The sequence below is a fragment of the Pleuronectes platessa genome, chromosome 5 (genome assembly GCF_947347685.1).
Source record: "Pleuronectes platessa chromosome 5, fPlePla1.1, whole genome shotgun sequence".
Taxonomy (NCBI): domain Eukaryota; kingdom Metazoa; phylum Chordata; class Actinopteri; order Pleuronectiformes; family Pleuronectidae; genus Pleuronectes; species Pleuronectes platessa.
This window is the reverse complement of record NC_070630.1, coordinates 12,338,203-12,366,195: the sequence shown is the minus strand read 5'-3', so window position 1 is coordinate 12,366,195 and position 27,993 is coordinate 12,338,203. Positions and strand designations below refer to the sequence as shown.

The 27,993-nt window shown below is 42.5% G+C and overlaps 2 protein-coding genes across 2 annotated transcripts in view; both read right to left on the bottom strand.

The window, feature by feature from the left end:
• Nucleotides 1–54: 54 nt before the first annotated feature.
• mlf1 (myeloid leukemia factor 1) lies at nucleotides 55–8,397 on the bottom strand. Its single transcript, XM_053422360.1, has 7 exons — nucleotides 8,238–8,397; nucleotides 7,268–7,430; nucleotides 2,973–3,056; nucleotides 2,725–2,853; nucleotides 2,322–2,481; nucleotides 1,698–1,836; nucleotides 55–1,534 (listed from the first exon to the last, which is right to left on the bottom strand). The coding sequence occupies exons 1-7, from the start codon at nucleotides 8,282–8,284 to the stop codon at nucleotides 1,468–1,470; spliced, it is 789 nt and encodes a 262-aa protein (XP_053278335.1). The 5' UTR covers nucleotides 8,285–8,397; the 3' UTR covers nucleotides 55–1,467.
• Nucleotides 8,398–11,292: 2,895 nt separating this feature from the next.
• Nucleotides 11,293–27,993, bottom strand: part of rsrc1 (arginine/serine-rich coiled-coil 1) — a 116,696-nt gene continuing 99,995 nt past the window's right edge. Inside the window, exons 8-10 of the mRNA XM_053423605.1 lie at nucleotides 16,925–17,031; nucleotides 13,856–13,963; nucleotides 11,293–11,964 (exon numbers count right to left, since the gene is read on the bottom strand). Coding sequence (XP_053279580.1) covers nucleotides 11,872–11,964; nucleotides 13,856–13,963; nucleotides 16,925–17,031 — 308 coding nt within the window. The 3' untranslated portion in view covers nucleotides 11,293–11,871. The remainder of the gene's footprint in view (nucleotides 11,965–13,855; nucleotides 13,964–16,924; nucleotides 17,032–27,993) is intronic.

Below are 27,993 nucleotides of genomic sequence, written 5' to 3'. Positions count from 1 at the left end.
AACCTGAACCAAGAACCAGGTTCGGTGCTGATTAAAAACAAAACACCAGATTAATCTCAGTGTTTTCACATGTTTTAATATCAGACGATAGTCTGTGTTGACACAGGACTTTGGTTTGAAAACCTTGAAAACAAATATACAAGAACAAAGCTTGAATTATTGAAAATAATCCAGATGTTGCTACGCTGCACAGTTCATCAGATGAAAAAGTAGAGAAACCAAAGTAACAATATATAAAAAGGGACGATTATTATTTTTCTTTTTACAAAGATTACAGCAGATAAAATACATCTATCGAGAACATCAGGTACTAGACAATATAATTACAAAAAGACAATTGAGATATTGTCTAAGTGCTTTAGTGAATTTCAAAAACTTGATATTACTTAATTTATGTCTTGTTTCAGTATGAAAATGACAATGTGAGAAACAGATGACCTCATACGATTATCTCACCTACAGCAAGTTATATTCATCTGATCCACAATGATAATTATACATTGCTGTTTGACTGTTTATGTCTAATGGTATACACAGGGCCCATGGCCTCACATTTATGATCTTATGAGTCTATTAAAATGTGTTTCAAAATCACTAGAACCTCAGAAATACTAATGAGCCTTTAACTTGTTGCCAACATACTATGTCACATATATTTCAAGTTAGTATTGTCCAAAGCCTTTCATAGGACTTTAGATAATTTTAGTACCTTACCAAACTCCTTAAGCTATTTCTATGAATTAAAGAAATTTTAAGTGTGAAAGGTGCTAAGGCTCGAAATATTAAAGGAGACATATTCAGGTTCATCTTTTTTCTCTGGATTATTACTTATAGAAAGTTTACAGGCTGTTTAGAATGTTCAGCTCCCACATCACCTTCCTCGTACTTTCCATTGCGGCAGCTTCTCTTTTCAGCAAACGCCTGGTAAAGCCCAGTTTGCTCTGATTGGCCAGCTCGGTCACTCTATTGTGATAAGTCAACTGCTTCCAGCACATGCAGGAAAAGTCGGCCCCTACTCTCGCTCTACCTGGCTTTGTTAGGGGGGGCGTGCTACACAAGCCGCTAGCCATGCATTATGTCAGGAAGGTATTGGTAGGGCAAAACGGACAAAGCATCATATGTCTCCTTTAACAGTGAGAGAGGAGAAATGTGATCCCTGAAAGATCTGAATTAATGTCCAGTGTAAGGGGGCAGCCATCTACAGCAGGTCTTAATCAGCAGCAGGAGGATTTTCATATTGTGCATGAGGATTCGGAAAAATGAGCAGCAGCAATACACAATGTACAGTCAGTTAAATATTTCAGATTCTAGGTCAGTGCCTTCTGATCCTGTTTACCTTGTTGATGAACCTGTGTGTGTGTGTGTGTGTGTCTGAGTGTGTGTGTGTGTGTGTGTGTGTGTACACAGAGCACCAGTGTGTACTGCATGATGCCTGAAAGACTTTAATGAGCACAGAAACAGATGGTTTCACTGCTTTGTCGAGCCCGAGCCTTTCATGTTGCGTCTACCCTCAGCTTTGCCCTTTGACTGGTCTCTGAGGAAGATGAAAACAATCGCAGTTCATTAACAGCAGTATCATAACACGAGAACACTATACTCAGCAAAATGTACTGCATATGTTTGCTATTAGTCGCTTGCCAATGGTTTGTCATGTGATCCTGATCTGCAGATTCCTGACCTGTCGTCAGCACACTGACCTGTGGGCGTCCTCGGGACCTGTGAGGGCGGCCGGGTGAACCACACGGGGCCGAGCTTCTTCCAGACGAGACACGGGGACAGACGGCTTGAACTTGGTCAACTCCTCCTGCCACTCATCGTCAAAAGACTGTGCTTCAGCTGCGGGTGGAGAAACAGGATCAAATGACACAGTAGATGTTTTTATAATGGGACAGTGCTGGGTTCAAGGGCTGGATTATTGGACTGTATATATAGATCGATGACATGACAGCTCCTCAAAAGAGAAGCCAAGTCATCTTGATAGCCCCCTGGTGGCTTGCTGCAGTATAGGTTATAAACCCCACCTCCTCTGGGTTAGTGGACGGAACATGGACCAAACTAACTAAGTACATGTTAAATTAATTTTTTCCCAAAAATCGTTTCTCTCAATTATGTAGTTCCTATCACTCGGTTTATTGTTTCTGGTAGGTTTGATTTTTATACCGAAGTTGTACCCGTGTCCTGGATACTTTCGCTTAATTTTTGTACAAAGGCAGGAAGTGTAGAAGCATCTTTCATCTATGTATAGATGTATGTGCTGGACCCTCTACAATTATAAATCAACCGTGCCTAGCAACTGCAACAACTCTACCACGTCAACGTACATTCATCCAAGTTCTGAAAGTCCTGGTTGAGTTCCTTCTCTCCTGTTTTCTTGTTGTATTTCTTTTCAACAACATGGCCCCTGTCTTGGATGTGGTGGCCGATGGACATCTTCTCCAGACCGCTCTCAGAGTCTTTAACCGCTTGCCGGGTCTCCTTGATCTGGTGATTGAAACATTAACAAACCAATCAGAGACCTCAGTGGATCCAAGAAGAATCTCTAAAATGATTTATAGTACACTTTGATGGAACAGGGGGAACTGATCACCACGAGCACTCAAGAGGGATACAGAGAGATAAGTGAGCCTTCAACATATTTACTTCTCCAAGCTCAGTGTATTGACCTGTGCTCTAATGGACAATGATACTGGAGTAATACTGAAACATATCTGATGGAGGACTCACCCCTCCAGGGGCACGGCGTGTCGACGAGGTTGCCTGAAAGACTTTGGGCGGCTCATTTCCAACCTTGGAGTATGTCATGACTGACGAGGAGCTGAACGAGTGAGTGTTTGAACCTTTGGACATGTTCTCCTGAAACACGCACAAACACACAGATAAACACATTGTTAAGAAACTACAGTTCATGTGTCACAACAGGCTGGGAAAGCAACAAAAACGAGAGTAGGAACAAATCCTAAGAATAAACTGACAGAGTTTAGCTGAGTGTCCTGCATCCTGTTCCTCATGTTGGTCCTCACGTTGTCGAACACGCTAAAAGGGTTCCTCATCATGTCCTGCACCAACACAAAAGAAGAAGTTTGGTCAAATGCCGGTAGAATTTAATGCCTGTGTCACCGGGGACCCGTTTCAGAAGAGGATTTAGTGAGTTAACATATAGCAGGACCTCGATACCACGGCTCCACCCCTTTATCCCCCAGAATCTGTCCCAAAATGTCAACATCAGAGCAGTAATAAAAAGTAATCATGTTAATAACGTATTGACCTTTTTCCTGCTGCAGCTGTTGCAATTTTTAAAACACGAATGCGACACATTCATCTCTGTAGCTCCACTGGGTTAAAAGCTCTGCTCTTTACGGGCTGCCACGGTGAATCACCATTTCAGAGCTCCATTGATGATGCCTTTTTTTCCGTTCAACAATCACATGCTTGGAGGTGATTGGAGTGACTGTGATCAGCTGTTCTGGTTTACCATCTGAGGTTGCAGTGTTAGCCTCAGAGTTTGTTAAACCCGTGTTTGAAGCAGGCCCTGGGCCATCGGGCATTATCAGCTCGTGAACCACTCTCTCATGTGTATAAACACACGGTGCATGCAGAGGGCAGCATGCTAAATGTGTCTTACATGTGTGCTGTCTGGGACATTGTAACGACATTCACATTTTATCACTTCATACATATGTGACCCAGTGACGTGTATCACCAGAAAGTAGAGACCAAGTGCGGCACACAAATACACACAGTGTTAATGGAGCTGCAGCAAGCCTTCATAGAGAATTCAAAGATGGCTGTTTTATTCTTTAGAAACCTGACCGTGTTGTCAATGATAAACCTTGTTTTAAAAGTATTTTGTTATGTGAATGAAATTGACAACGATGTGTATTAGATTGTGCAAATCTCAGAAAACAAGCGACTGGTTATTCCACACTCTGGTCACCGTGTGGGAGCCGTGTGAGTAGCTTGTTCAGGGTGTATTGACAGGTTACAGGCAAACTACATGTCACTCTCATAGCAAGTTTTATATTTAAATGTGATGCGTCTATATGGATCAGATGTCCTGGACCCTGGACAACACTAACATTGAACCACAAATATATCTTAACCTGCCTTGAGGTCACACATATTAACACGTCCGACTTGTTTCCAGTGAAATCACCAGAGATAAAATGAGAAATAACAGAATATTGTGTACATATTGTCCTGATAGTGTAGGTTTGGAGTAAATGTAGAGGAAACCCTGTGTCACCACATCACAGGCTGAGTCATTATTATAGTTATTGAATTAGAGCGTGCACATGGTCAGTACATTTGTAAATGAGAAACTCATGACAGCTGACTCTACTGACCGTGCTGTCAGTACTGCCAAACGGCATCAATGACCGGCTCATGTCCTGAGGAATCAAACCATATCAGTTTAGCAACACGACACAGCATTGTGTTTGTACAGCATGGATCTCTCTCTCTCTCTCTCTCTCTCTCTCTCTCTCTCTCTCTCTCTCTCTCTCTCATCTCTCTCTCTCTCTCTCTCTCTCTCTCTCTCTCTCTCTCTCTCTCTCTCTCTCTCTCTCTCTCTCTCTCTCTCTCTCTCTCTCTCTCTCTCTCTCAAGCATACTTTTGTTAAGGTTGTTGCCAATAAGTTGTTAGGTTGTCTTACATCGGCCACTAAGCCCTCCACATGACCTTAAGCGAAACCCTTCAAGGCCATGAACCCCACCGCCACTGAGGAGTGACAGGCCGGTGAGGGGGGGGAGCAGCCTGCAGCCTTTAGTCACACTCCGTATTCTCTGAGCCAAAAGCTGCAGGTGTTTATGACCCTGCGGCCCTGGATAAGCATCCCAGCAGCCGACGCCGTGTGTGTTTTGTGGGGGCGTGATTAGTAAGGGGTATTGTGCATAATCAGTGGGGTGTTGAATGACTTGTGTTCCATGCGTAATTGGGTCGCATTGCCAGAGATTAGCGCGGGTTTAACACTGAAACTGAGCTTCATTCTAGGAAGGCTGTGGTGGGCTGGGCGGACCTGACGGGGGGTCGAGGAGTCCAAAGCTGCTCTCTCAGCTCCTTTCAAAGGTCAAACTGATGTAAAACGCTCCTGACCAGCATGTATGAAGCCGCGCAGCCTATTTTATCTCAGAGTGGCATCTATGAACTAATAAATGTCAGTTACATATCTGCTGGCATATATTTAGACTGGGTCTGTGCAGAGGAGCGTTTGAGGCTGCAAAATACATTATTTGAGTCTGTCTGGATTACTGCAGGTCTCTCTCCCAGTCTGATACTGACCCTGCCACTGTGCTGTCTGAAGCAGGCTGCTCCTGCTCCTTAGGGAGCTGTGGGTTAGGGCACATGTACTTTAGACATGATTCATACTTGAAAAGGAAAAGTGAGGTCGTGCTTCAAATGCACAGATCCTGGAAAGTGATGCATCAACAAGGAGTTAGCGTGAATTTAGGTTTCAGAATTTCAAGCTGCATCCAGAGCAGCAGGAAACGCTGACATAAATATACAACAAAATCTGATATCACCTCCACCTAGAGCCACCAGTCCTGCTCATTTGAACAGAATCAACGAAAATATATGTAACTCATAATGATTGGCATTTGACAGCTCTTAAATAAACAAGGGCCCAGATGAATGAGTGCACTGGAAGGTGATATGAACCCGATAGTGGGTATTGGCAAGAGACTGGGAAATGTGAGCACTCACAACAGGCTTGGGATGTAAGAAGGGGCTTATTTTCCACTGGGAACTGAATGCTAATGGCTGCCAGCATTATATGGCCAATGTGTGTGTGTCAGTGTGCATGTACCCGCATGCCAGCGTGTGTGTAATTGTTCTTGCAAGTATACTGAATGTGTGTGTACGTGGTTTTTTATTTGTGTGTAACATCTGTGCCTGTGATATAGGAGAGCAGTCTGATGAGCCCGGGCTGTCTGTCATGTAGCTGCTAATGCACCGGCACTGCCAAGGCACATTCTGCCAGACAGATGGACCGAGAGAGCAACAATGAGAAAACAAGAGTGTCCATGACATCCGCACACACGTCTTTACAACGCAAACACAGCTCCAGAGCCTCACCCCCCCCCCCCCCCCGAGCACTGCTGGGCACCACAAGACTGATCCTGTTAAATGTGCCTGATTTCTGTGATACAAACTGTAAACACACAACTAAAACGTCTCCTGATATTAGATGAAACAACTTGTTTAGATGGAAGTTTTACAGTGTCGCTCCATTTCACCGACTGTCAATGAGGTCATTAGTCAAACCACTCGGAGCCCCTCCTCAGCCGGTATTAGCAAGATAGCGGCATGATGCTAATAAAGAGAAAGCGGGCTATTGGCAGTCAAGGGCAGGCTTCTGATGTAAGTCATAATTAAGGATAAATATACAGGCTCCCATGAGGTAGAGGGATCACAGCAGGTGACAGGGACAAAGTTTGACTTAGCAGGGATAAATAAGAAGTGGAGGGGGGGGGGGGGGATCTGCGAAAGGTTAACGGGTGCACTCCGGGAGAAAAGAGCTACCTGACTTAACCTCACATCGGTAAACAACCTCTCCAGAGGAACTTTCTAACCATGAGATCTATATCCAAAATAGCAAGTCGAGCCTTTAGGCCTTTAGAGTCGTATTCTTATACCGTTTAACATCATTCAAAGACTCAGGGGGGAGCAGCTATATTTAAACTATCTTTTTAAACGACTTGGGCCAGCAAGAATAATATTAAAGTAAACAGTTATTTTCAGCAGCAGCTCCTCTCAGCTGAGCCGAGCACAATTCTCCGGGGTCCTATTGGTGCGGGTGTTGAAGAAGTCTGCATGTGTACGCGCAAGAAAGCAGTGTGTCAGTGGAACAATGCACTATATATAGGGCTCCTCTGGGCCAGATATAACTGTCCAGAGAGGCCAAGGGGGTTGCCCTTCTACTAAACTAGAAAATCACATGATCCCCATACCTCAGTGAGTGGTGCTCCAGTTACGCGGCCAGTGGCCAGAATCCACTATAACCTCAGTAAACTTAGCGCTTCCTCTAAACACTAATCATCGGTGGTTAAAAGCCCACGAGCAGAGGACAGAGAGGGACCTAAGATGTAGAGGTGAACTGTTGACGCATGGGCTTCATCCTTTATCCCAGATAGACCCGAATGATAAGCATGTCGATTTGTCAGTCGTGGATACACACACACATGTATCCTGTCACACACTCCGTGTAGAGCGTTAATGGTCATCACTTGAGTCCACAAGTACACAAACAAGTCAAATGAGTGTTTCTCACCCTGTGATCATCCCTCAGTGCCAGGGACGAGCCAGCATGCTCCGCCATGTCGTGACCCCGACTCCTCCCATCAGTCAGGCTGGGCATTAAGGACCCGCCGAACGGCTCAGAGAAGCTCCGCATCATGTGCCTCATGTGTTCCCGGTGAGCCCGGAACGGATCCCTATTGGAGAAGAGGAGGAAGTACAGTCTTTATTATGGGATACCAGTTTTTACTCATGAAGAAGATGTTGCGAGATGTGTAAATCATGAAAACGTCTGAACACTGAGCACTAAGTTTTTGTATTTGAGAAAAGCTCCTGACTTCTACAGCAGCTCTTCATTGAGAACAACACACTGAAATAAGAAGCAAGCCCAAAATAATATCAGCCAGCCTCACACAGGCCTGGGGTCAGGTGGCCCATCAGCAGGAGTTCACTCATGCAGCAAGTTCAGTACAGTCAGTACAGTTATTCAGAAAGATCAATTACAAATAACTCTCTATTTTATTGATACTGCATTTTTTTAACTTATTTTCTAAAATGTAAAAATAAAAACACGAATCAAGCGTTTAGTACAAACACATGCATGAACATGAAGTTACACAGGTTAATTCAACTTTTAAGCTTAGTATTGAATATATGACAAAAACCAGTGTATGAATGATAATAAAACCACGAAGGCTAATTCAATGTGGTGGAAACAGATGATCAATGTGATGGGATCTCTACTTCAATGTAGGTGGAAGTGTATGTTATCATTACTTCACAAGTTACAGCAGTTGGTGCCAAAGAAAACACAACAAACTGGGATTTACACGAAACTTTCTGGTTTATCTTCAAACTAAAATTTATAAATTGATTTTTTCAGCTTCAACATTATTATAACTTTTCTTTGGACTGTTTGGCTAATTATGGCTCTGTGGCTCCGCACTGAGTCAAACTGACGCTCTGTGCAAACCAGACGTTAATAAACCAGTTCAGACACTCACGAGAAGAACGGGTCATCGTCAAAGTCCCGGAAGTTACTGTTGAACATCTCCACCTGATCTGAGGCTGTGAACTAAAAGACGGGTTTCAAAAGTTTTAAAAGGTTTTTAAAAGAAATAGTCCGTGAGCGCCACAGGTGCTGCGGCTCCGCTGCTCCGTGCCGTTACTATGGAGGAGGAGGAGGAGGAGAGGAGGAGGAGCTCGTCTACTGCCTCTCCGACGGACACCACGTGGTTAAGAATGCGGGTCTCCGATTGGCTGGTTATTCGCAGCTTCGAACAGGATCTGTCCGCGCGCTGTATGTTGTGGATGGCTGCCACGGCAACGACAGTGTAGAAGTGTGCATGCAGTGAGAAGCAGAGAAGAAACATCTTTAAAAAGATGAGCTCACTGAGGTAATGAGAGAACAAGAGCCCAGTCCGACTCATTAGGGTCCAACTCATGTTGAGCTGCCACTGGTTTGACCCATAGACTGGTTTGACCATGTTAAGTCCCTTTGTGGAACATTTTAAAAGCGCTAAACAAAACAAATGTATTATTATTAAATGTATCATTGTCCTTCTTCCATAGAAACACAAAGAGAGATTTGTATTCTACTAAAAGACTGTATCCTCCATCATTTACACTGACAGTACTTTAAAAGGAAAGGTCACCCAAGAATGAAAATTCACTCATTCACCACTATGCCAATGGAGCCCCTAGGGTGAAGTGGAACACTTTTTGAGTTTCAGGGGTAAACAGCGTTGAGGCCAAATCCAAGCCAGTTGAAGTAAATGATGACCACTTGCCAATGCCTCTATACTGCTCGTGTGCTGTCATCCAAATGTCCGTAAAGCCCAACATTCAAATTCGACTAGACCCGAGATGTTGTCACGAGGCTCGAGCTTCACGAACGTGAGGACATTTAGGCTTCAAATACAATGTAAATGACCTCGTTTGAGTAGAATTTGAATGTCGGGGCTTACTGACATTTGGATGACACCACAGGAGCAGTAAGCATACATTTTCTGTTTTTTTTTCTGTTGTTTTTGTCTTAATAAGTGGTCGTCATCTACTTCAATTGTATTGGATTTGGCTGCAAAGCTGTTTACCGATGAAACTCCATAGGTGTTTTGAGGACTCAATCCCACCCCTCCAGCGGCATAGTGGTGAGTAGATAATTAGTGAATTTTCAATTTTGGGTGAACTATCCCTTTAAGAGATCTTCTAATAGCAATAGGACAATGATTTCATATCAGTTGTCAATAGGACAATGATTTCATATCAGATTTCATATTAGACAAAGCAAATCAGAGAAAACTGTCCACCTATAAAACATGACTTAAAACCTACCTCTTCACAACGGTTTGTAATATGTGATTAAAGGTTTCTATCTTGCAACTTTTACTCATATGCTTTTATTTGCTTTCTGTGTTTTTCAACCTATGTAATGTAACTTGTAGCGTTGGTAAACGCGCTATATAAATAAAAACACAGCTGCACCCTCTGTGAGGCAGCACGCATGTGTGGACTTCCTTATGAAACATGGACATAGCTGTGACAGGATCACTTCTCAGAATGTCTCACTTTGCTGACCATGTCGAGACCTTCGAAACTGACATGTGTTAGAGTAATGGCCTTAGTGGCACACAAAACAAGGCTGAAAATAAACAGGATATTGACATGCTGTCAGATCTCTTAACTATTATAGCTATAGTATTATTCTTTAATTACTTATATCAAACTATAAAAACTAAGACATGAATAAGTGAAAGTACGTCTTTTATACATCATTGATTTTTTTTAAATAGTATTTTTCTCTTCTCTTTTTTTCTTTTAATATGTGTTCTGATCACTATATCATTTGTTAAATCGACAAAAAGAGACGTCTGACTTACAGCTGAAAAAAGAAAACATACATATGTGTTTTAAAAAAGTGCTAAACAGACAAATTGAGGACGAATGAACCTGGACTCCAGAGTGATTTGAGGTTAAAAGTGTGGGTTAATGTCTAATGGGACATTTAGTTTAATTTTCTCTTAATTTATTTTTTCTTTCTCATCCAAGTATTTCAAAGAATGTTACACTCTGTGTGTCCCTGAACACATCGCGCTTGGGCCCCAAACATGTAAAATCAGATCTATGCCTTTGTGATTCCTTACATTCCTTTAAAGTTTTCTTTTAGCGCGTTATTTTTCATTTCTTTTTACGTGACATTAGGTTTGAAGGCTTCACCTCACGGACAGAAAGAACATGATCACAACAATTAACATCATCAATCACAAATAATAGAGAGAAAAACTAATTAAAGTCTGAGTGTGAGAGTCTGGGCTCAGGGTCAGACTGGAGGCTGATCTGGATCATACTGGTTTCACTTGGGCAGAGCTCTGAGGATGGTGTTGACTTCCTCTGTGAGTGAGAAACAGTGACTCTGAACACAAACTGGTTGAAGTTAGAAAGGAAACAAGGTTCAGAGACAGATGAGTTTCCTCAGTTTTCAGATATTTAGCAAAGTCAAATGCTGCATATGCCTGCAACCTAGTGGACTAATGTGGTACTACAATAGAATGCATATATGCATGTGTACTAGATTGTGTATGTATCTGCATATGCTCCTAAAAAATCTAAATGGAACTCTTGTACTTGTCTTTATTTCATGTTATGGATGAAAAATTAAGGCATCTGTGGTCTAGCTGCAGTGCACGATGATGGGGGCAAGGCCGTCCTTAAATTGTGCAAAAAACCCTCTTGAAATGGGTTGATATACATCACCTGTATGTTAACATTTTCTTTGCTTTCACTTATAGTTATAGATAAAGATACAGATAGATGGTAGGTATATGGTGGTCGAAAGATGTTGCCCATGAAGGGAGCTGTTGAGTCGGCTTTTCCTTGGACTGGTGTATGAGTCTTAGACTGGTTTTAGACATTTTTACCAACATAGGTAAATGACAAGTTAACCTAATGTAAGCTATTTATTTTTTTGAAATACAAATCACCTAATACATTTAACAACAAAACATTGTACTTTTTACTTTTATCTGACTACTATGTAATTAAAGCCTGAATGGATCAAACCACAACTTGTAGTTATTTATTAAAGCCTCAATACATTTAAGAATGGACTTATAGAGCAGGTGAGAAGATATTTAACTCCAATCAGAGTCTGTCCAGAGAGATATGGTCAGACTAGTGACTCATTTATCTGTATCTAAAGATAAAATTGAAATCTTACTTTATCTCCACAATTCTCCTCATAAAGCACAAGACATTTTCCATTCAAAAATCTAAGCAAGCTTTATTCACTGAGTTGATTACAAAAGACAAAAATGTACCAAATGCTACATCTACACAGTAAAACATCATTTCATCTGACCGTAGCAACAAAATGAAGCCAAATGAAGAACTTTCACTAAATTACATTAACATTAATAAAATAAAAAACACATCAGGACCAAAGGTTTTTCTTAACTTCTTAAAAAGGTGAGAGAAATTAGTGGAAGGGTGAAAAAATAAGTTTTTAATGTCCTTATAAAATGTATTAAGAAATAGTCAGTGGTTGAGCTATGATGGAAGCCAACTCGACTGAGCGAATGTAGATGTGGATTGAACGTTTCCAGGAAGTGGGAAGGTTTCTTCTGGATTGTCTCGTGTCTTTCAGGTCACAGGACTTCCCATGAGCCTCTCCTGTCGCAATGAGACCAGTCGGTTGAGCCACAGCTCCTCTGCCTTCTCTTTGTCCATGAATAACTACAGGAGAGCGTAGAGAAGATTAATTAGTGTCTGTCAGACAGAGGTACAGAAAAACCCAGGGACTACAGGACACCTTCACCATTGATGTGTGTGTGTGTGTGTGAACATCAGCTCGGAAACAAACAATGGCTCGGGCCCATTATTCAACTCTGTGAAGTTTTATTTGATAAGAATTTAATGGAAAAGTATATGACAAAAAACAGTTGTGGATATATATATAAATGTGTGTAGGACAAACCAAAAATATATTAATAACTTCTAGATTTCGTTCTTTAAACTTAAAAAATTATGAAAAACCTAAAGGTTGATTCAAAAGCAGCTATATCACATTGTCACATACATGAGACAACGTGGAATCAAACAATAGCTGGTGATTTTACTTGAAAAATGACCTAAGCTATTAGAAAGATAGATGGAGAGACTTTATTGATCCCAAACTGGGAAATGATTGTGCGACCGCATGTCGACTAATCACCGATCGAATTAATACAGCAAACTATTTTAACAGTCTCTTACAAACTTGAATGAGCCATGTTTCCCCCCGAGTCCATGAACCTGACACAGGGCTGTGAGTGCATTGACCCTCACATGACTTCAGTGTGGAGTCACACATCGGACACAGTGAAGTCCGTCGTGTCCTCCATGTCATCCTGGTATTTTCTTATCTTCTCACAAACTCACTGAACTGAAAACCCTTCAGTTCAAACCTATGGAGCCTTGGAGTGCGTCAGCGTGGTGAGCGCTCAGCTCTGCACGTGACTGGTGTTCACATCAGTACATCAGCAGCAGTGATGATATTGATTGTAAGAGGGCTATAAAACTGCTGCAGCAAGTGTTTCTGATGAATGAAGGCATCTGTTTATTGGGAAGTAACATAATGACTATGAGAGTGAGAAGCAAGGCTCCGAGAAATATGGGGGAAATTGGAAGATCGTTGCTGTATTCACTGTGTGTGCGTTTGTGTGAGGCTGAGAGATAATGTTGACATGCTGGCTGTGTGTATACACTGTACATCTATGCGACGAAATGTGTATTACTATGCAGATTGCAGAGCCGCGTCAATCCCTCATTCCTAACCTATGCTGCTTACAGCGGCACCGCATGTTATCTGTGTGTTAGATTCTACACCAGTGAGTTTTTGTCTGTCGGCCGTGCGCTGGTGTCACGGTGCTAATGAGGCTGTGTGTGGGATGACAGTATCTGGGCTGGGCTAATGGGACTCATCTGTTCTAATTGGAAGTGGAGCTGGAGCTGGAGCCGGTGGCGGGGCCCGCCTGGGGCATATTGCTGCCATACATCAGCCTGTCTGAGGATGTGTAAGTGTGTGTGGATGCGAGAGTGTGTGTGTGTATATGTAAGAGTGTGGGTGTGTGTGAGTGTGTGTGAGGAGGTTATCTGCATACGTCAGGACATAACTTAGTTTCCCAGTGGAGACAGATGACTGGGAAGCCCCAGGGAGCGTTATTAGAGTTTAAAGTTTTCCTTCTCGTTTTTCATCATTGGTCTGCGGGCACGGGAGGTGGTGATGTTAGGAGGCTATAATCTGCCACACTGCAGTATCCTTTACGATACGACGCACAGTATCAGAATGTGAAGGAGTGGGGTATACAGTGGTGGTGTCGGTAGATGCAGCGGCATCTTTAAACAGAAAAAGTTTAGAAAGTTTATTCACCGATCAATAAAAGCAAGCGCCATGCTCTGAAGAAAGAGAAAATGACGAGAAGCGAGATAAACTTTCAGCTGCACCTGAGGCTTGGAGGGTTCTGATTGGCTCCGAGAGTTTTAGAGCTTGTGTGTCATGGAGCTTCAGGACAGCCTGGTGGGATGTCGAAGTAAACAGAGAAATCTAAAGCTCACAATAAAAGAGTTGACGGGCGGGAGAACTTACACTGGGATGGGCGAGTGCGTCACTGTCGTCATATACTATGGACATGGGAAGAGTGATGTCCCTGGGATCTGCACTCAGTGACTCCTGCTTCACCTCAACTGGCTCCGTCTGCACTCACAAAACACAGAACACTCAATCATTAAAATGAGCACATTCGAGTTAATGTTCAAGTCTTTAAATAGGTTTTAAAAAAAGGAATCGGACCTGGGGGTTGCACATCAGAGACTCAGCCGACCTGCCTACTTTCTAATCCCTACTCAGAACTCACCTATTCAGAACTGCTTTCAGTGTATGATAATGTTTTAGTGTCTTTCTGCTAAATTCTATGTAGTGTCTGAGTTCCTTGAAAAAGGTTATACAAATAAAATGTATTATTATTATTATTATTGTAAAAAAAAGAAAGAAACATGATTAAAATGAGCATTTAAATGGTTAAAAAAAGAACAAAAAAGTTGTTAGTCTTTTAGCAGAAGCAACAATAGTTTTAATATGGAGAAATGATCACATAACTTATATGTGCAGAGGAAGATGATATAACTTCTAGAATGACACTCAGTAGATCTGGATTTGTATTTTGATCCTCAACAAATTACTCACACTCATAAACTTGAGTCCCTGAATTATTCACTATGAAAATGTTGAAAAACTTTTTTATAATATCAAACCTAAGAGGAAATTCCTGGATAAGCCCCCTCATCTGGATCCACTCGTAAATTAAATGGGTTTAATGGGTTGGTCCTTGGGGTTTTGAGTAGTTTTTGTGTAAACCTACTTAATAAAAGACGCAGATCAAAACATAAGCGCATAGTCAGAGGTAATAAAGCTCAGTTTTTTCAGTATGTAGCATGTCCATGTTAAAAAAATAATAAGACGATTACAGTAAAGACCCAAAATAGTGAACAGCTATTGAAAGATGTTAGTGTACAAAAGTAGCTTAGTAAAATATTTTGCTTCCCCAATCTGCAGCTTTATTGCAATTACCGAAAGAAACACATATTTGTACAAATAGTATGAGTATCAAATGGGACACGGGAAGAATGCAATATGACATTTGTCCAGGAGATGGCAGTGAAAGAATAAAACTTGAGAAAGTTGGGACTTGCTGTATGTCATGCACCTTATAATTTGTGCAAGTGAGTCGACTTTGGCAAAAGCAGCACCTGCGGTATGACAGGCCTGGCTCCAGATGAGTTAAAGTGTATTGGGTCTTCTTCATGTTGGTAATTTCTGAAGCTGTAACGTGTAACTATTCAAATATTCAAACCCTTGGCAGAATCCACTTTGTGACAGGTTAGCTCAGGTGGGCAGCGACGTTCTCCACATTATTTTGTTACAGTTGCAGCCAGGGAGATTCTTCTGAAAAGGACTCTAAGTAAAGATGAAGGCTGCCTGCCCCCCCCATTTCACCATCTGTAGAGTCGACGCTAACGCTGGGGAACATGAGAACGGTTCCTCCTCCATCCCTGGGGGTATGACTTAAAGCTATATTTGGAAGGATGGCCTGTTCTCCTTGTTGTACTTGATGAAGAAGAAGTAACTAAATTAATACTTTGCCAAGTCCATTCATGTTTCAAACACTACCAATACCAGCCCCAGAGCAAATGTTTACTCGGTTGGAAAGATCTATTTAAAATTCATTTGGCAGCAGCAGAAAGTGAGCGCGATATAAAACACACTGGCTAATTAAGTATGGGGATGTGCCAAGTATCAGACAGCATAAGTGGTCATTGCAATTCTTGGGAATGATATGCTGAGTATACATTTCTAATGAATTCAACTCGCTTGAAATATAAACAAATCTTAGAAGAAGCACTGAGGCGGATTTTAACAGTTTTACTGATTTCTCCTCATTAAAAGCTGCTTAAAATTCATTCAGTCATCAACTCATACCTGAATGGCTATTAACGCTAAAACCAAACAAACTTTATAATCATATATTGTCAAACAATAACATCTTAAAATTTGCAAAATACAGTATATTCTGTTATTGGGGCTGATATATTCGATTAAACCAAGTCAGTAACAGATTACATGAAGTCATTAGAGTATGTTATGTTTCTTTTTAGCTATTCAGCTTCAGATGTGATTTAACACTAAATCCTCCTAAAAGAACCCATCCTATGGATTTCTTAAGAAATCTGCGACTATGATACAGATGAAAAACCACAGCTTCCTTAAAAAACGTAGTAAAGTTGAAATGATGAACAATTGAAGCAATTTTGTTTAAAGAAACTGATTAGAATAAAGCACAACTCTTCCTTTTTTGAACTTCACATTATAATTTATTTTGATTTCAAGGGATAATTAAATTTTTCTCTTTATCTCTGCTATGTTTTATTGGGTTATTTTACAGTATAAATCTTACTTTATACACATGTGAGAACACACTTGACATTTTCCAATACAGGAGATCTGCTCTAGGTGAGAACAATGAAAGCTACAACCCGACTACATGATTGAATCTAGTAAAGTTTGGGGATCAATGCGGCTTCACACTCGGAGGCCCAGTAAACTGCCTGTGTGCAATCTGTACAGTGAGTCCAGGACAGGACAGATTGACTTTGTCCCGTCCAAGCCGCAGCCACTCGGGTGCTGACCTTTGTCAGACTCTCCCACGGCGTGTCCCAGCGGTCTGCAGGTTTGCTGTCACATGTTGTCACCTATCTTTTCAAAACAGCCATGAGCCGCAGCAAATCTAATTCCTGCTCCTTCAGAGACAGCAGCAACATTTCAATAACGACTTCTGTGTTTTGTCTGCATCTGCACAACCAGAGGGGGGGGGGACACACACACACACAGAGAGACTGAGTGAGAGAAAGAAAGAGAGAGATGGCTGTTGCCTGCTGTGGCTTTTGTGTGGGTGCTGCCGCTTTGGAGGCGGCGAACAGTGGAGCGTCTGATGAAACCGTCTCAGGTTGGAACAAACGGCGCTGAATGGGAATGTTTGATTTGGTCTGGGCGGTCTCTGGACAGACGGCAGAGTATTGCAGAGGGGGAAATCCAATAAGAGACGGAGTGAAAAGATGGAGAGAGTGAGGGGCACGCGGAGAAAGGAGAGACAGAACGCACCTTTATATCATCCCTGGATGATTTGAAAGCCTGAGGAACAAAGGAATCACTCTCGATGGCCTCGATGTCCTTTATCCTTCGCACTTGCTCCTCCAGCGAAGTTCCCCCTGAAACACATGTCACACAGACGGGGAGCCGTGAACAAAAGCACGCACACACACATGAACACAGGATGCACAGAGGGTCAGCTGCCCCTCGTCCTGTCCTGAAAAGCAGCAGATTTCATTTGGACAGGGCTGAGCCGATTGTACCCTCTCCCTCTTTATAATGCTCTTTGACACTTACAACATGAAATATCGGATATTCCCCTATTTTAATCTTGGTCTCCATGAAAAGGACTCTTGTTTAGCCAAGGGCATAGAGTTAGTACTAAAGGTAAGTGGAAAAAATACTAACAAGATAATAGCCAGACAGTGAATTACACTCAGATAATGCATTCTAAGATAATCAAAATATGAACTGCAATGGAATTTCATTACAGAGACGAAATGTGATTAGGTTTCATACAGTTTTCATGTATCAGAAAGTATTTTGCTCTGGCTCGGCCACTCAAACAAAAAGACAGAAAGGGTTTCCAGTAAATTACTCTCGGATATAAACACATCAGGATTCTGCATATCAGATAATAACTCATTTCAAGAATTCAAGAGCAGTCTTCGTAGCGTAGGAGGGCAAAAATAGGTGTGCCAGGAAAGTTAGCAACAAGAAGAAAGAAAAAAAAAGACAGAGTCTGAATGCTTCCATTATTCTCCGGCTGTCAATCTTTCCACTGATCAGTCAATATTCATCCCTCTCTCCCCCATCCAACCGTCCTCTCCTGCACTCTCCCATCTCTCTATCTGTCAATCTAGCAGACATCCATGTTTCTCTGCTCCGCCGATGTAGGCTGTGTCATGAAAACAAGTACACAAATGGGCATGCATGCACGCACACACACGCACACACGCGCACACACACAAGCGCGCACACACACACACATATATACACAAAGAACAGTGGTGTACAAGTACTCCCACATGTACATGTGTTTTCAAACTTACATACTTAACACTCACACTGATGGCTCCCATAAATCTGTATATGCAGATAGTTTACTTTGGAATGCATGTGTGCACGCACACAGACATATATACATGTGCACACACACACAAACCTGCTTGCGACTGGTGCTAATAGCAGGAATTAATTCAATCCATTAGCAGCTACAGAAAGGGTGTCATAACAGATCTTCATGGCCTTGGTGTTTAATGAATAAATGAATATTTGTTCCGGCTTTTACAACAAAGCATCACGTGCACGCGCACATATGCGTGCATGTACACACACACAAACCCTATTATAGCTCATAATAGCACTCAAACAAACTCGCCTTTGATTTAAATGCACTGCAGAATTGGACAACTGAGTGACAAGTGGAATTAAGCCTTCCTATATGACAGACTCTCAGCTTGTCATCCTGTGCAGGCGGGAAGATGTGAGGAGAGCAGAGCGGAGACTCAGACGTTGCTGAGCGGCTCCAAAAATAGTCATTACCTTCACTGGGCTGGTAGATGAAGTCTGAACACTGGCCTAATATCCTCCTGGAGACTGTGGCCTGTCCTTCACACACACATGCACACACACACACACACTATCACCTCCACCCGCTGCACAGCTGCACGCAAGTGTTTGAGTGAAAACTAACGCAGGCTGTGACTGGCGGACAATTAATTCAGCACAATTAATTCACTTTTTCAATTACCCCTTCTCTGCTGTCCTTTAAGCGTGAATGCCCCGCATTAAAAACTACCACACAAACTGCACCACCGAAACATGTACACACACATACACACACACACAGAGGGAGAGGAAGAGAGAGAGAGAGAGAGAGAGAGAGACTATCTTCTAGCATCTCCCGGGCAGGCCCGTTTGTTACTGGGCTGTCCGTGCACGCTGCAGGAATCCATTAAGACCTCAGACTTTTTGACAAACACATTATTGGTAGATAAAATGACTTCCATATGCTGTTTGTCAGATGTCAGCAGGAAAAGATATGTATTTCATGAGAAAATCAAAAATAATGGACTTTGAGTGCGGGCCTAGCGAGCTCAGAAGCAGACAAAAATCAATACTCTAGCTGAGCGAGCGCACTCTGCAGCTCGGAGAGGTCAAAGTTGATATTTAATATTGACACATTATCTGGCAAATTAATTTAACAGGTCGACTAAATTGTCACCGCATTAGGAACACTTCTCTGTCAGCGATGAGGAGGAGGATAAAGTGAAAGCTGAGATAGAAGACACAGAGAGGGGGAGACAGAAAGGAAGAGAAACTAATTTAAGACAATTATACACAGCTCTAAATGTGGTTATTTTTTGTCTCTGTGGTGTTTGTGTGTGGATGTTGCGATGCTCTAACACGATTGAGGAAACAGGATCAAACTCGATCAATAAACTTTTGTTTTGTAACAAGAATAATGGATTTTGACGGAGCAATGTGAACGTTTGTGTCCTTGAATGTTCGCACCGGCGCGCGTGTGTGGGAGTCACTTGCTCTGTCATTACTGAAATTAGTTGGACAGACAGCGGTGCTGATGAGTGGCTCGGAATCAATAGGCTATTGTTCTTTCTAAATGGCTGTTTGTCCACTTCATTGATTAAGACCATAAGACGGGGAGAGAAAATCCAACCAGCCAATGGAAACAGATTTCAGCTCATCTCCTTCGGCCTCGAGGACGAGGGCCTGTTGCACCTCCCCGGCAGAAGAGGGAGCTGTTCAACAACACATGCGAGCCCAGGCCGCGGACTGTGGCAGTGTCGTCTTTGTAAACTTGACTTTGGTCTCCTGTTTGTCAATCAGGAGCAGCCGAGCTGAATATATTGCTGCTGCTGATTAATTCCAGTAATTGAGTGCACCAGCGTGCCAACTAAATTACTGCAGCACTTGTGTGGAGAAAAATAAATAAAAGAAAAACAAACTGCTTGTTTTATTGAGGTCTCGCAAATTTTGGCAAATCGTTGACAGTGTTTTAGAATTATATGGCAAACGGGGATTTAATGAATGTATTAAAAAACGAACAGGAAAGAAAAGGCAAAGTGTGCAGCTGTATAAATGGGGGATAGTTTTACTTCAGCTCAGTGAGTACAGGAAATATATCATGACAGAGCAAAGGTGACTCCCATTTTAAATTAAAATGCTGAATCCTTTTTGTACAATTTGACATAGAAAAAGATGGACAGTCTTACAGATGTATTTTTATATCATTTTTTTTTTTTTTAAGCCACATACCACTGACCCACGTCCAAATCACAACAATGATCCCACTTCTTAGAAAACATGGGTATAAACACTGAGCAGAGTTTTCTGTCCCGTGCCGAGCTTTCACATGGGCTCAGTTTCCCAGGTTTCAATAATGTGTTCCCCCCCTCTGTCCCCCCCACCCGCCTCCCTCCCTGCACCGCAGTAAAGACGTGTAATTCAATGCTCAATTTAGGCCCGTCTCTGTGGAGATTTTTTTTGCCTGCTAATTGATAGAAATTAAGCCATTAATCAAGCCACTAGCCATCATTCAACCCGGGGAAGATGAATACAAACTTTCATAATAACCACCTTCCCGATTTTAGCCCTCATTAGCATTAATTTTTAATGTAATTATGCTATTCTTTTACACTGAGCTCATAAATTACTGCTCTTTTGTTGCTGGCTGGCCTTGTAAAATCCAAAGTAATGCTTTGTAGTCTGATCTTTAAGGCAATTACTGGCTTCTTCACTCTTTTATCTCCCTGCATTTCCAATAACCTGCTCTCTAATGATTTATCTCCGCTGTACACCCCCCCACCCCCCCACCAAGCACTCTCTCTACACCAGCGGCCAACTGCCCCGCTGCCAGCCTCCGCCTCCAATCACCCCCCCCCCCCCCACACACACACACACATCCGCCCACATTCTCCCCATCATCTTACAGTAGCCCCAGATACATCAGGGATGCACACAAACACATGCATGAATGTTTGCCTTCAGTAACTTAACTGTATGAGCACAAGCAATTCTGTGTGTATGTGTGTGTGTGTATGTGGTAACTTTGTTTACAATCTCCTTTGGTCATTTTTCTGCTCGTCCTTCACTAGCGAACATCCAGCTCCAGCGGTGGTGACAACACCTGGGGAAACCAAGGTAATAGACTGGCACTCCACCCCCCCACCCCAACCCCCACCCTCTCTCTGCCTCTCCTGCATGGTCTCCTGTGGGTCTTACCTGTAGGCTAGCTGCTCTTGTTTATGTAACCCCTTAGCTGGATAAATACACACACGCATGCACACACAAACACTCGCAGAGCTTGGCATCAAACAGCTAAGTTAAGCTTCGCAAGGGCTGTGTGCTGCTAGGGGCGATAGAGGGGCTCCGGTCTGGCCCTGTTCTCAGCAGCAGCATCCTGGCTGCATCAAAGTCTTCACTCTACGATTCTCCAGGTCCAAACAACAGGCTGCTCCAACGCATGCCTGGGAATTGGACTAAACAAACCCCAGAAAAATAATAATAGCGATATGAAACAATAGGTTACTTATTAAAAGCAAACTGATGAGATTTCATTAACGGCGGCGGACGACTCCGAGGGACATTTTGTGATGCAGATGAGGATTTCCATTACACCACAACAAATAAATGAAGAGACCTGATGTGTCCACTGGGACGCTGCTGCTAATGACATATTTGTTGATTCGACAGAGATGTTCCAGCCCAGAAACATCGAGTCAGACCTGCTCCTCCACTCCAACAGTAAACCACATGGCTAACTTACATTATTTAAAAGGTGTCTGGTGTGGACCTTGGTGAGGTAATACTTTTAGACTGTATTGATTAAGGGCTGCTGACAGGTTCTGATGTTAGCCCTGGAAATGCATCAAGTGGTTAATGAGCAGCTATTAGGCCCATCGATTTGCTGATTTCAATTGATAGCTAGCAGGCCAAAGCAGCACGTCAATATTTGCATAACTAATACCCTGCAGCTTTAGGCATTGAGAAATAAGCCCTCAACGAGTAAGGGAGACAGGAAAGAGAGGGATACATAGAGAGGGATACATAGAGAAAAGGAAATGAGGACAATGACAGCAGATAAAGGCAGATCAGCCACCCAGAAGTATGAGTCAGGAAGTAGCAGAGAAACACCTGGACAAATCAAAACCATCCAAACCTCCAAGAAAAGCTAAACTACCATGTGTTTCCTGCCTCTCTCTGTCTGTCTCTCTCTCTCTCTCTCTCTTTCTCTATGTGTGGGCCGTCTGTAAGGAAGCAAACCACCAATCGTAGCGCCGCAACAATGAGATGTGACGCTGACGCTTGCCTGACGCCTGTGGCAGTCTGGGTCAACAGGTCACACAAAATGAAGGAGAATTCTGACAGGCGGAGCCAGATGTCCCACGCGTGTATCCCTGAGGACAGTGTGTATATGTACGCATATGTTTGTAAGTGCGCTTGTGGAGCAAGGAGATGTCTGGTGACTGAGCAGGTGGCTAAGCCAGTCTAATGTGCATTCCCACAAGATATCCCCACCCCCCTACCCCACACACACAACACACACATTTATATACATTACCCCACCCCCCCCTCCAGAAAAGCCACATGTCTCTATAAACCCATGTTTTCTAACAATGCACCTTCCACCACAACACAAGTGATCCCCTGTGGTGCTCACCTTGTTATCTCTGTGTCAACTGCTCTCTGTGGACTTCGCCATCCAGTCGACTCCTGTCACTGACATCAGCGACCTGTCACACAATACTAATGCTCGGCTGTTCCCCTTAACCAGGAGATCTGTAGTTTAAGTTCTGTGCAACTTGTGGAGAACGACGTATGATTTGTATGTATGATCACAAATAAATTGTCTGTGCAGTATTTTGTATGTTTTTTTTAACTTAGCAGATATGGCATGTGATATGTTTATGTGATATCTTATGTGATATCTATTTGGCGTCAGGAAATGAAGAGCAGCTGGTGGCTGAGTGTCACACACACACATTCACAGACACACACACACACAGACGCTCTGCGAGTGTCTCCTAGTGATAGCGATCTCTTACTCTCCAGTCAATAAAGCCTGAATGATGAATTAAAGACCCAAACAACTCGCTAATGACAGGATGACATGGCAGCCACGCGCCGTACTATCTCCTTCCACATCTCCCCTCGTCGCTGCCTACTCACCACTCCTCTCTCTTCTGCCATACAACTCCATCTCTCCTCAACTGACCCTGGTTCAGCTACTCTGCAGTATGTTCTCCTCATCTATACACACACAAAGCCTGCTACTACAATTAAATGCATGTGTTTAGCCTCTTTCCATCTCGGCCCATAATGAAGTCATGGTGAGGAACAGCAGATTGGCCCCAGTCTGTCATCCATCACACAGAGTATCTGAAGCTCGCATTGTATTTAGAGGAAATGACGATGCATGTAATTGTTGGATTCTTCTATCAAACATACACTGACTGATATTAAATACAATTGTAGTCATGCAACCTCAGGCAACATAAAAAAAACCACTTGCATACTGTATCTACTTGAAATAGGCTCATATGGAGAGTTGACCATTCATCAGGGGACGGCATGTTTATTGTTGCCTTGTTGACACTGTACTTATCATGGATATAAATAATGCATTCATTTCCAAAAAACAGGGGGTCTACCTTTCAGGAGAATAGTGCATCTACTGTATATTTACTGCATATAAATCGACTATTTATCAGAAACTCTAGCTCAGACCTGACTGCACGGTGCTAACTGCAAACATAGAGGGCTAAATAAAACCAGGTGCTTCTCTCTGTATGTGTGTGTTTGTGTGTGTGAGGGAGAGAACGAGAGCAGTATGAGTGTTTGCCGATGTCCTGGGCCTGGCCAGTGTCACAGAATCTCATTAAATAGTGAAGCTTTCACAGGCTGAGTGGTGAGATCTTCAAGATCACAGCCACTTTCTCTGTCTGATGGCTCCAAAGGGGGCTTGTGGCATTTCTGAGTTTGCATTAAGTTTTTTTTCCCTTCTATTTTTATTAAATTATGTATTAAGTACTGGGCCAGTCTTACTCTTTCAGGACATGTCATCATGCTGCAAGAACACCAAGCCCCTCCAATGTCACTAGGAAAGAGGACAAGATTTTGCCTTTTGATCTTTTTAGTAGATACTTATTGGTAAGTGCCTGTTCAGTAATAACATTTTGTTATGGAGCTTTCTACACATAGAATATGTAAGACGAGCTTTTATGTACAAAAAAAGGAGACAGAAGTTTTTAAAGATAGTGTAAAACAGCATGAAGTCATTTCTCATATATTAAACTCAGTAACCTACAGGATGATAACAGAATGGCTGTCTGTGAAAGAGTCTGTCAGACTCAAGGAGCTCTTTATTAAGCACAGTGCTGTTTTAGTGTGATTAGAACAGAGTCCTGCCCTGCCCTTTACCAGAAATAACAAGCGTTTGACAGAATTAACTTGAAGTTGAACTACGCTGTGCGCATATGTGTGCGCATATGTGTGTGTGTGTGTGTGTGTGTGTGTGTGTGTTTGTGTGGAGGAGAAAAAGTGCAGTGGTCTCCATTTTTCGATCGCAGGCTGGTCAGCAGCTCTTTTATGAACAACTCCGTAACTAGAGAAAACACCAAGCAACTAATTACTTAATTGGAGCAAGGTCTTTAAATTGAAAATGATGTAATCGGAATCCAGGAAATGGTCTTATTTTTCACATACACAACACTTGAACGTCAACACACAAACAGGCACGCACACACACATCAGGAACGCATGAGCGCACACACACACAATGACAGACTCGTGACCTACAGTCTTCTTGACATGTAGCCATCAAGAAACCAACTCTTTCTCCTTAGTTGGGTCGTAATTGATTCTCTCTTTCACTCTGCTGGCTCCTGACAGGGTGGTTGTGTGTGTGTGTGTGTGTGTGTGTGTGTGTGTGTGTGTGTGTTGAAGGAAAGGGGGAGAGAGAGAGCAAGGGAGACTCCTTTTTGTGTGGTCTGCTCCCAACTATATTAGTAAAGGTCATGGCCGTCTGTGTGTATGTGTGTGAGTGTATCTGAGTAGTAATTAATAAGGCAAATGCCCCACCCCACCACCCCCTCCCCCTTTTCTGACCTCAGTTGTCGACTAATAAGCTCGGCAGCGAGTAATATATTATCCTCCTTTTTTCTACTGCATTCGGCCTTATTGGAGGAAATCGTGCCAAAAGTAACAAAACAAGGGTGACATTATCATTTGCATGTAAATCCACAAACTCCTCAGTGTAAATTATTTTTCCTTCGTGGCCTAAATTGCAGGGAGGAAATGCATGAATATTTGTGTGACTGTGATGTCCAGTCAGTGCTGCTATGTTTGATTTCTTTCAGCTGTACTGATGTGTGAGGAGAAAGGGGGTTAGTACCTCTCACTGCACGCTGGTTCCATGTGTGTACAGGTCTGTGTATTGTACTGACTGAGTGGACACAAGTATTAGTGTACTATATGCACTGAGTAAGCACAGTAAAGAGGTATAACACATAATTGTACTACCTCAGATTTGTTACACATTTTTGCTTTTTATCAAGGGTCATTCCCTGCTCACAAAGAAGAAGAAAACTACAACCTTCACTTAGGAGGAAACAAGGTGACATTCATCGGGATAATCATCAATATCAATTTCTTGTAATAATCTTTGGCCATATCGTCCAGTCGTATTATAATCAAAGGTTTTTGAATCAAACCTAAGTGGCTAAAACATGATGGAACAACTGATGAAAACATATCACATTCTTATTATTAGGCCCAGAATTGGTAAACTAGCTAATCTTAAAAGTTGAGCGCCAGCAATTTTATGCAGATTTAGTAAATCTTTAGTAAATTCCAGACAGTTGTTATATGACCTCCTTTTCCTGTAGGCACATATACAATTATTGTAAGTATGTACTAATACCCTCATGACACATTATAGTGTCACTTAATCCCAAAATACACAGATGCAACTCTCCCCAAAAAATAAGAATAAAGGACTCCCCTGCAATCTCATTTTTGGCATTCCAACAACACAACCGTCACACAAGTGAAAAAGAAAAAAAAGAAAAAAAAGATGGGCGACTCTTCTGTGACCTCTGATGTCTAATGACAAACCACCACATGGCCGGAGCCACCCAGGACGCCAGCACTTTGACCTGCTCCAGTTGGAGGAGCGTGTCGCATCACAGCAATCTGACCACCCTGTTAGACCACAGCATCCACACTACCGCTGTGTCTGATCAGATGCAGACATAAAGTGAGAGTCCATAAGTCTGAGACCACTTTCCCATTGAGACTTCTTTCACACACTGGGAATGTTTTTTGTCGAAGAGGAAAACTACTGCTCAGCATCAAACTCCAGGTGGTAAGTCTACAATACTATGGTTGCAATGATCATCATATTAAGGAAAATCTAGAAAATAACACCTGTAAAAAACATTAAGCCAAAAAGTAAATGGAAAACATACAGGCACTAACATTAATAGGCACTAACGTTTATTCAATTAGAGTTTACCATTCATTATCAAATTTTCAACAAATCTGCCTTAGACTTTCCTTAACCTAAATGTAATGGACAGGACAATATATCAGCCTGGTGACTCAATGCAGGGCTGCTGAACGTATCAGTCTAAAGGCAGCAGGTTAATTGATAAGGGGGACCCAAGAAACGATTACCAATCGCAGAGGCTAAAAGGGGACTGTCAATCATGTGTCCACTTGACCTGAATGGACACAGGTTGAAATTGCGTGCTCGATTTTGGTGTAATCTAGCCTATGGCAGGGACAGCTTAGCTGCGATCGAGTCAAACATGTCATTCCAAAGATATCCTTACAGAAATTATTAAGCTATAGGCCCCATAGCCTCTGCAGTGACAGCCCCAACAGGCAGCATCAGCATCCCATTACCCCGGCACAACAAAGGGTCACACAGGGTTAGCAGCATTCGGCATTCGCCTCCACTCAATCCACGGGACCGGCAGCGCTTAGGACAGGAGGTCACCTACTCACCCTGCCGAGCCATTTCCAAGGGAGAAAGGGGGAAGCGAGAGGTGGGGGGTAAAAAAAAAAAAAAATCAACTTTAAATTTGCGGTGATGAAAAATCAATAAAGCAGTAATTGCTTGGCTTATCACCGTGCAATGAAACAAATTGGGAGGAGAAGGAAGGCAAGGGAGAGGGCTGGCGTCCATGTTGCACGCCAGGTTTTTTTTGGCTGCAGCATGTGGAGCTGAGCAAAGCATGAGCGAGAGAGGAGAGGAGTTTGGGCTTCAGTGGGCCAAGGCAAGGAAAAAAGGTCTCCTCGTGATAATTAAATCTTCTCACACTGATTTTCTGCCAAATTTATTTCCCCAGGGACCATAACTCTGATTCAGTGCTTACAAGCCTCGCATAACTAATCATTTCAACGTGGGGGGAACCACAAACCTGAATGAATAGGGAGGGGAGAGAAGAAAATAAGAAGAGAGATGGCTAGACCAAATTTGTGGCACTATTCATGTCAGAATCAATCATTATTTGGGCAGGACAAACAATTCGGAAATAAGTCTGGAGAGCTCTTCTGTAAATTTAGTTTGAAACAGACCTTAAAAATGAAGGTGTAATTAACTGTCATTGTACTCGCTTTTACACTTTCTCTGCAAAAAAAAGAAAAAGAAGAAGCTTTAATTCCTGGAACAAATAGAAGCCATGAAGCCAATGAAGTGTCGGTTCAATATTCCTCTGACTGTTCCTGGCATGATTGTGTTGAACATAATAACACAACAAATAAGGCCATTTATCTGAAGTAACGACAGGAGATGGGGCTAACTCCGCTAATCAATACGCAATCAATACAAACCAGATTTTCTTACATCAAAATCACTGAGACAGATCTTCCTTCAGCGCAGAGTGCACAAGAGCAATACAGTGCCTCCCTGGAGTCCTAGGGTGGATCATATAGCCGCTGGAAAGAACACAGTTTAAAAAAAATAAGTATTATGGTCTACCCTGGGCGAGGATGCTGGGAACTATAATTATAGCTTGGTATAACTCAGACACTCTCCTTATTGCATCTCCACG